This window comes from Euphorbia lathyris, chromosome 3 (assembly GCF_963576675.1).
Source record: "Euphorbia lathyris chromosome 3, ddEupLath1.1, whole genome shotgun sequence".
Taxonomy (NCBI): Eukaryota; Viridiplantae; Streptophyta; class Magnoliopsida; order Malpighiales; family Euphorbiaceae; genus Euphorbia; species Euphorbia lathyris.
This window is the reverse complement of record NC_088912.1, coordinates 32,245,176-32,254,784: the sequence shown is the minus strand read 5'-3', so window position 1 is coordinate 32,254,784 and position 9,609 is coordinate 32,245,176. Positions and strand designations below refer to the sequence as shown.

The window sequence follows — 9,609 nt, the reverse complement described above, 5'->3', positions numbered from 1 at the left end:
CACGTGGACAAAATGTAAAGACAAGCCAGATCCCAATGGCCACTCAAACGCAACGCAACGCCACTTCCCCTCTCTCTCTCTCTCTCTTCGTCGTTTTCTTGAAATGACACGTTAGTACTCAATCAGCATCCCCTTTCTTGACCTTTTTTTTTTCAATTATTATTAAAACTATAAAGTATACTGAAAGGAAAAAATAAATATAGTTACTTTCAAGAATTGAATTACATTCTACCGAAAAAAAGAACTGAATTATATTTCTTTCTTTTGCTTTTCGTTTCCGGGCTTAATCATCCAAACCACAGCACAAAATCTGTCATAATTTCTCCATTTGATTCAATTCTACTGCTCTTTTTCTATTCAACCAAACAACTAAGCAGCTAATTAGAGCTTTCTGCTTCGATCGATCTCTAGGGTTGGAGAAATGCTGTAATTTCTGTGAACTTCAAGAATCGAATCGGATTGTGCATTAAATCAAATGGAGAAAGAAAAAGCTTCTTCTACGCCTCCTAGATCAGCTTATCTCAATGCTCTCACTCTTGAAATCGAGAAAAAACTTCAACGGGTGCGCTATCTCTCTCCCTCCCCCCTCTCTTCCCGTCTCCATTTTCCGGTTGTTTCTCGAGAAAACAATCTGCTGTTAATATTTTGTGGTTGATTTTGTTTCGTGACCTCGAAGGAAAATGATTGAATGCATGAGGTTAATTGTTGTTTTTCTTAATTGGATGGTAGATACAAACAAATAGGGTAGATAATTCATATTCTCTCTAAAATACTGTTTGTTGGATTTATGCATTGATTCATGTTGTTTTCTCCGATTTCCAAATTGGTCCAATTTTATGCTAGAGTATGTTAGTGCTCTATGTTGTGTATTGAGAATTTGAAATTTGTTGTAGGCGCTAGCTTCTGCATCTCAGAGACGGGACTTGTTGCAAGAGTTGTTTGCCGATATAGCTTTGGAAGTTGATGACCGCGCCAGAGGTAAATTAATTCTGTGAAGTAACCTTTCCTTTGTTTGCTGTTGCTAGTCATTGTTTCGTTAAGCCGTATAAAATTAGGATCTAGATGCTGCCAAAACAATTGTTTTGTTTGCGACCGCAAAGGTGTTTGTGTTGATTATAATTTTTGTTTTCTTTTTATACCAGAGTTGATATGTGAAAATTAATAGTTATGTGGCTTTCGAAACTACAAACTCTCAGATGCCATTCACTAAAAACTATAACAGCAACTATAAACTAGAAATTATAAATACATAAATGCCTCTTCAGATATCTAGCTTTCATTTTATTGAGTTTTGGGGTTAAATTATGGGCTATGAAGGCTCATTTATGAGCGAGTCTAGCATACACTAGAAAAGTATTTGTTTAGAAGTCCTTATAGCAGATTATGGCGATTTGATTTATCAAATGGATAGAAGTCCTTAATTAGGTTTGGCTGTTATATAAGCTTCCACTATTCTGCGATCTCAGTTTTTTGAATTGATGTTGAATGCAGCTATAATTCTCAGCGGGAAGGAAGATGCAATTTCTCCAGCAGAAGAGGATGCTGGTGGTCAATTATGTTTCTACAATGTGCTTGCAGATTATTATGTTGCTGTACCTGAGAGTGGTAAAAGAATCCTTGATTTGATTGTCCAACTTTGGAGCCAGTCATTTGCATCGCATATATTCTCTCTTCTGTTCCATAAATGGGTATGGCAGCTTGGACTTTTAGTCCTTTGTTGTTCGTTTAGAAGTTCTTCTAGCCATGTACAATCATGCAGCTATGACATGCATAGACATGGAACTGTATTATTGATCAATTCTGAGGCTTATATTTCGAAATTAGGATTGCCTGTTGGACAGCTTCCTGCTGCTTTTTTTTTCAAATGATATGTTGAAGATCCTTATTGACTTATTAGTTGTTAATTCTTATTCCTCTCTGGAATTAGTTGTAGTTCTTATTCCTCCTTCAAACTTTACGTAAAGGCAGAGTTTGTTTTTTGGGGTGATAGTGGAAAATAAATTTACGAGTTCTGAGCTGAGAAAATGGGTGTAGTCTGTGGAAGCTTTTCAAACAAAGTAATTAATAGAAGTCCTTATTACAGCCTAAACCTAAAGGATAAACTTGTTCAAGGAAGTGCATGTACATATTCTTTGGTAGATGCTGCCACTTCTCACATTATCTAGAAGAAAAGTTAATAAGGAGAACACTGAAAATTAGATGTTTGCTGTTTCGCAATTGTACAAGATAATGAGAATACCAGAGTTCATGGGAATTCATGGCATTATATGTTAATAAATTTTGTTTTAGTTGGGACCACAAGTCATAATAGAGCATTTGATATTAAGTTGAACTGAGATGAGCATGTATGATGTGTCTATTAAATAACCTTCATTTGATATTTTTCTTGTGAGAATATTCCTTTCATCAGCAAAAGAGAAACGCTAGACAATCTTAAATTACCAGTGTGAGAAAGAAAAAAGAAACATGAAGTACTTTCTCCTGGTACTGTATCTTTGAACTAGCATTAAAAAAAATTAAAGAAAAAAGGAACTGCAGTTCTTGGCCTTGTAGTAAACTCCATTCAAGTTCTCAATTAAGCATGACAATGTGATTTTTCTTAGAAACTGAAAATGGTATTTGCAAACTGAATCCACTTTCCAAACTTCGTTTCATTGGGTTGTATCACAATTATGTAAGAGTTAGCATGATATATAAGAGTTGCTCATGCAAATATGATCCGAAACCTTGCAGCTTTTTTTTTTCTTTTTTCTTGTTAAGTACCACTAAGAATTTTTGGAACTGATAAATTCTGATTCCTTCTCAAAGATCCTGTGATGCTGATAATTACTTGTTTTATTCTGCAGCTATTTGAGGCCCAACTTGATAATCCTGAAGCACTTCTACGTTATTCATCTGCTCTTGTTCAAGGTGCTACAAATGTTCTCTGGTAAGAATATTAGTAAAACTGATGTATAAAGGTAGTTCAGACTGCTAGAAGTTTCCTTGGGCTCTTGAATTGAACTGCACTTTGTTGTTGACTGCTCTGTAGATCATGTTCATCAGAATATGTCATTTTTTAAGTACTCTTGCACTTATAAAACAAGTGCTGTCTGGTCTCTTGTTTCTTCTGATAGAGATTGGTTTACATTTGCAACCCACGTAACCTTCATCAACAACAACAACAACAACAACAAAGCCTTAGTCCCGAAATGATTCGGGGTCGGCTAACATGAACCATCATATAAAACCGTGAAAATCAAGTCGTGTCAGCGACACAGATTCGCTCCCTCCACTCCGTCCTATCCACTACCATATTTTCCTCAATTCCCAATAAACTCATATCACTCTCGATCACCCTCCTCCAAGTTTGCTTAGGTCTTCCCCTACCCCTCACCACTACATCCCTTTGCCACTCTTCGGTTCTCCTAACCGGCGCATCAAGCGCTCTACGTCTCACATGGCCAAACCACCTTAGTCGGTTTTCTCTCATTTTATTCTCAATAGATGTGACCCCTACTTTTGTCCTAATTATTTCATTACGCACCCGGTCCTTTCTCGTGTGACCACACATCCATCTCAACATACGCATCTCCGCCACCGACATCTTATGGATGTGGCAGTGTTTCACTGCCCAACACTCTGTACCATATAACAATGCTGGTCTAATTGCCGTCCGGTAGAATTTTCCCTTCAATCTATTAGGCATGCCGGGATCACAAAGGAAACCCGTAGCAATCTTCCACTTCGACCAACCAGCTTTAATCCTATGAGCAACATCTCCATCTACTTCTCCATCCGTTTGGATAATAGATCCTAAATACCGGAAGCAATCCGAGGCCTGAACAACTCTCCCATCTAGGATGATTGTCCCTGCCTCCCTACTCCTACGGCCGCTAAACTTACACTCCAAATATTCTGTCTTACTTCGACTCAACTTAAAGCCTCTAGATTCTAGAGTTTGCCTCCATAGTTCCAACTTCATCTCCACTCCTTCTTTCGTCTCATCAACCAACACAATATCATCTGCAAACAGCATGCACCATGGTATACTATCTTGAAGTGAACTTGTTAGTTCATCCATAACGATGGCAAAAAGAAATGGGCTTAGTGCGGAACCTTGATGCACTCCAATCGTAATAGGAAACTCTTCAGTCTTCCCAACACTAGTACGTACACTCGTGCATACTCCCTCATATATGTCCTTTATGATGTCAATATATTTCCGCGAAATGCCTTTCCTATCAAGGCCCACCAAAGTACTTCCCTTGGTACCTTATCATATGCTTTCTCCAAGTCAATGAAAACCATATGCAAGTCTTTCTTCTTATTTCGATAGTGCTCCATTAATTGTCTCATTAGATGGATGGCTTCCATAGTTGAACTTCCCGGCATAAAGCCAAACTGGTTTTCCGAGATCTTCACCGTCCTCCTTAGCCTTTGTTCAATCACTCGCTCCCAAAGTTTCATAGTGTGACTCATTAATTTGATTCCCCGATAGTTGGCACAATCTTGGACATCGCCTTTGCTCTTATACAAAGGGATTAAGGTACTTTTCCTCCATTCTGATGGCATCTTATTGTTTCTCCAAATTTTGTTGAAGAACGTCGTCAACCATTCGATTCCTCTTTCTCCCAAACATCTCCAAATCTCAATAGGGATGCCATCAGGTCCTACTGCTTTCTTCAACTTCATCTTACTTAATGCCATTTTGACTTCACCCTTTTGAATTCTCCGCAGACATTCATGATTTATCATATCGTGATGGATACTTATATCTCCAACATCTTGTTGGCGATCTCCATTAAATAAGTCATCAAAATAGGGCCTCCATCGTTCCTTGATATCCTTATCTCCAACTAGGACTTTCTGGTCCACATCCTTCACACATTTAACTTTTCCGAGATCTCGCGTCTTCCTATCTCTCATCCGAGCAATTCTATATATGTCTCTTTCCCCTTCTTTCGTATCCAATCTTGTATACAGATCCCGATTCACCTTTGCTCTAGCATCTCGTATGACCTTCTTTACTTCCCTTTTAGCCTCTTTGTATTTTTCGTAGTTCTCGTCACTCCTACATTTCCCCAATAGTTTATAGGATTCTCTCTTACTCTTTACTGCTTGTCGTACTTCTTCTGTCCACCAAGATGTGTCCTTACCCGGTGGCATGCTACCTTTAGATTCCCCTAGAACTTCCTTCGCTACTTCCCTTATACTATGCTCCATTTTATTCCATATCGAATCTATATCTGAATCCATATTGCAAGTCCAAATATCTTTTTTGGTCATCTCATCCACAAATTTTTGTTGATTCTCCCCTTGCAATTTCCACCACTTAATCTTAGTCTCTACTTGAGGTGTTTGTTTTCTTATACATTTCCTACTTCGAAAATCTAGCACCACTACTCTATGTTGGGTTGTCGTACTCTCACCAGGGATCACCTTACAATCAATATAACTCTTTCTCCAAGCACTCCTTACTAAGAAGAAGTCAATTTGGCTCGCATTACCGCCACTCCGATAAGTCACTAAGTGGGATGTTCTCTTCATAAACCATGTGTTCATGATACTCAAGTCATAGGCTGATGCGAATTCCAAAATATCATTTCCTGCTTCATTCTTATCTCCAAAACCATACCCTCCATGAACACTCTCAAACCCATCTCGCCTAGAACCCACGTGTCCATTGAGATCACCCCCTAGTACCATTTTTTCATCCCTAGGAACCTGTTGCACCACTTCCTCTAAGTCTTCCCAAAAAGCTTGTCTTATAGACACATCTAATCCTATTTGTGGCGCATATGCACTAATGACATTCACAACCTCATCCCCTATCACTAGCTTAACACTCATAATTCTATCGCTCTTCTTAGACACCGCTACTACCTCATCAATATACTCCCTATCAATAAGAATACCTACTCCATTTCTACCCTTATCCTTTCCTGAGTACCAAAGCTTATAACCCAAAGGAGCTATCTCTCTAGCCTTAGCTCCAACCCACTTGGTTTCTTGTAGGCATAATATATTTATTCTCCTCCTCTTCATAACATCTACAATTTCAGCTAATCTTCCTGTCAAAGAACCTATGTTCCATGTCCCAAAGCGTAACCTACTACCCTTACCCCTACCCCTACCATTACCATGGACTAACTTATTTACCCGCAACCCTTGCATATTTGACACCACCCCCGGGTCCTGGGGTGGCGCGCCGCTTCGGGGCGACGACCTAGCAACCCTTGCACATTTATCACTACACCCGGGTCTAGAAAGTGCAGCGCGTCGCTGAGTAGGGAACGCCCCAACGGTATTTATATTATGGTTCATGTCATAAGATGTGGCTAAGTTTTACGCTGGCCGCCACAAACCTACCGCAACCCTCCTCCTTTGTCCGGGCTTGGGACCGGCTGTAAAGGCCACCAAGTGACCCTCACAGGCGGAGTTCCACGTAACCTTCATCACAAGGAATAAAAATAGAACAATACCCATTCATCACCCAAATATAAACTTACGAGCCTCAGTCATATTGACTGTACTTTTTCCCATGTTCTAGTTGAACGTCTTCTTGTATTCTATTTTCTTCTGCGGATTTTATGACAATGATATGACCTGTGGTAATAAAAAAATTTATACATAATGTCAGGATTGACATCCAAACAAATAGTAGGCATTTCCAAGCCCTTTTTCGGGTAAGTTTTGAGGATGTTGTTTCACTTTCATACTTACATTCTCTATTTCAGACTCCTTCACTTTGTTTTTCTATTATTTTCAGTATCTCCTTGAGGAAGTTGCATTGGTGCCTATGAAGTTGAATAAAATTCCAGCAAAGGTCAGGCACAAGCAATGATCCTATCATATTTGAGTCACATATGGCAATCATTTTTACTATAATGGATTTGCTAAGCTGTTATGGTTTTGCATTCATCAGTAATCAGAAGAAATGCAAAAATAATTTCTCAATTTTTAATTAATACAGGTCCAACAAGATCTATTTCTTCTTCTTTCTCGATTCCTGCTCTTTTACAACTCCGGTGAGCTTTCTAGAATTGGGCATTCAATGTTTTAGCAATAAATTGCAGTCATTTATGACTTGTTGTTCTCTGTAGATGACAAACTTGAAATATTCTTGAAGCAATTTCCTGTTTTTCCAAATGCTTTCTTGGTTGGTGGTCCAGCAGATTTTTTTGTAATTGAACTTTCAGACCAGGTATACCCAGCCTTCAGAGATTGATGAGTTTATAGCTTGCGGAACATATGTTAACACATTTATGTGGTGTTGAATTTTGTTTCTTTGTCAGCTTCAAAAGTTAAAGGTGGAACCAGTTTTGTTGCATTACCTATCAAAGATTAAAGCTCTCCAAGGTATTCAGCAATGAAGAATGTATACATTTGAAATTGCGCACTGTTACAAATTTTAGTTGTTTGAAGAACATTGTACAATAAATGTCTGCAGGAGTGGAGCTGAGAATGACCACAAGTACAAGGTTAAAGGCATGCTTGTACAGCTTTACTTCTCCTGGCGGTCCAATGTATCCCACAAGAGTTGTTCGGCATGCAGCTTGGGATGCTTTAGATTTGCTTTTTCCTGTAAGTATCATCTTCCTTCGGTTATTTGTTTTAATTACATAGGATTAGGATTTTTTTTAATGGCTATTGTGTCTTGCTTTTATAACGAAAAATATGTGGATGAAGATAACATTATAAGATAATGGTCATTTTAATGAAACTTGAGAAATTGCATGATACCCTCTTTCTAGTTTGTCTGTAGTCTGAGTAACACACCAATGGTTTGTCATAGGTTGGACGATACCCTCGACATCTGATTAGCCTGTTCTTTCGGCTGCTATATCCATGGTACTGGCCGTCTTCCTGTTGGAACTTTGTAGTCTCTTGTATAAAGGCAATTTTCTTTTCACTATTACAAATATTGTTTTCTAGTTGGGAGAAGGTGAGGGAGCCAAAGAGGCACTAAGTTTTGATGCTAAAATATGAAACATATTGTGAATTTGTAAAAGTTAATATCTAAAAATGAAGGTGTGCAGGGTGTTATATGCTTTCGTTTAGATTTCCCGTCCTCTCGTTTTAGTCTTGGAGAGCACTGGCCATATGCGTAGCCCTTAAGAACATCTTTTGTAATTTGATGCATGTGATGAAGCCACCCTTGATCACCAAATGTGTACCTGTTGATTCCTAAGCCTACTTTTTCTCAAATGTATCATTCATTGTACTGTCGGAAGTCCTAAATTGATTATAGCTGCTTCCTTGCCTTGTGCTTGACTAGAAGTTAGCATTTGGTTCACAAGTTTCTCTGTGGAATGTGAATTATTTGCGGTTTTTATAGTTTAAGCGGACTTTGCTACTACTCAGTTTACACCATTGAATCAATTTAATATTACCATAGTTATATACTTCTGCTTGTATACAGATAAGATAAGGGCTTGACAAATGCCTGAATTAAATTTTTTTAGAGACGAACAAGCTTTTGTATTGTTGCGAATAAACACAGAAGAAAAGGGTAAAAGGGTTTGTGGACCCTTTATATATATTTATGTTAACATCTAGAATGTTTTGTTGGAAATTGTTTATAAATGGTAAGGCTGTTTTTCTCGGAAATAGATTTTTTTTTTGTCGTTAACGTTATTATTGAATCTGCATATAAATGTTTGAGGTCACACAAAAGACAAATATTAGAGTTAAGCTTTTAATGTTTCATTGAAAAATTACACCATTGCATGATTTTGAGTAAGAAATGAAATGAAATGAAATGAGATGAGATGAGATGATCACGATGTCGTTACTAGATTGTTTTTCAAGTTGGTTTTAGTCCATTTGATAGTTAGACTATCTTATATTCTTATTCTTATTCTTATTTTGATTATTTCATAGTTCTTAAAATATATTATGAGTATTATATATACACACTATCGTGAAAGCTAAAACTTTAGTTTGTGTTGCACTGTAAAACTGAATTATATATAGGTCGATTATATTATCAGTAAGATGCATCTATGTATGAATTATATTGACAGTTTTTTTTTTTTGTGGAAGAAAATTATGTTAGACTATTATATTGTCATAATAACACCCTTAAATGCCGACATTTCCCATTTGTCCCTATCCAATTCCAAATACCCCATTTGTAACAAATAAGGTCATTCATTCGAAGCATAAAAAAGCAAACAATTTTCTCATCCTTATCCGCTCTTCATGGGAAATCGAACCACCTCTAAAATTGTTCAACATGTGCCATTACAAAGACCAAAAATTGCAGCACAAAAAAACTAGGCGCAGTAAAAACGATGAGCATCATATCAACTTTCCAGTTCAAATCAAAATCCATTTTTCATATAAGCATAAAAAGCATGATTGTCAAATTGGACCGGTTAAAAATTCGGAAAGGACAGAGAGTTAAGAGTCGAGGTTTAATTGAGGTTTAATTGGTATTCAAAAAAATCATTATAAAAATTATATTTTTATTCATATTTAATATCATAACGTATTACAATATTAATAAAAATGAATAGCAATATTTCTTTAATACTAAGTCATAATGTTTTGTTATAAAATAAAAAATTTATTTTTTTTGAAAGGAAATATTTTTTTTATTAAAATCCAATAAATATGAAAATT

At 37.1% G+C, this 9,609-nt stretch overlaps 1 protein-coding gene across 1 annotated transcript; it reads left to right on the top strand.

Annotated features, from left to right (window-relative positions):
• The first annotated feature begins 202 nt into the window (after positions 1 to 202).
• On the top strand, positions 203 to 8,325 carry LOC136223116 (uncharacterized). Its single transcript, XM_066010939.1, has 11 exons — positions 203 to 562; positions 894 to 978; positions 1,492 to 1,688; positions 2,847 to 2,929; positions 6,623 to 6,668; positions 6,752 to 6,808; positions 6,956 to 7,010; positions 7,086 to 7,186; positions 7,278 to 7,341; positions 7,433 to 7,566; positions 7,778 to 8,325. The coding sequence occupies exons 1-11, from the start codon at positions 476 to 478 to the stop codon at positions 7,949 to 7,951; spliced, it is 1,083 nt and encodes a 360-aa protein (XP_065867011.1). The 5' UTR covers positions 203 to 475; the 3' UTR covers positions 7,952 to 8,325.
• Positions 8,326 to 9,609: the final 1,284 nt, after the last annotated feature.

Bases quoted from the DNA above. Each gene is read 5' to 3' on its own strand.
- LOC136223116 (XM_066010939.1), top strand. From the start codon at position 476: ATGGAGAAAGAAAAAGCTTCTTCTACGCCTCCTAGATCAGCTTATCTC. The intron at 6,809-6,955 runs GTCAGGCACAAG...TAATTAATACAG, and splicing joins TGAATAAAATTCCAGCAAAG to GTCCAACAAGATCTATTTCT. The intron at 7,187-7,277 runs GTATACCCAGCC...TTTCTTTGTCAG, and splicing joins TAATTGAACTTTCAGACCAG to CTTCAAAAGTTAAAGGTGGA.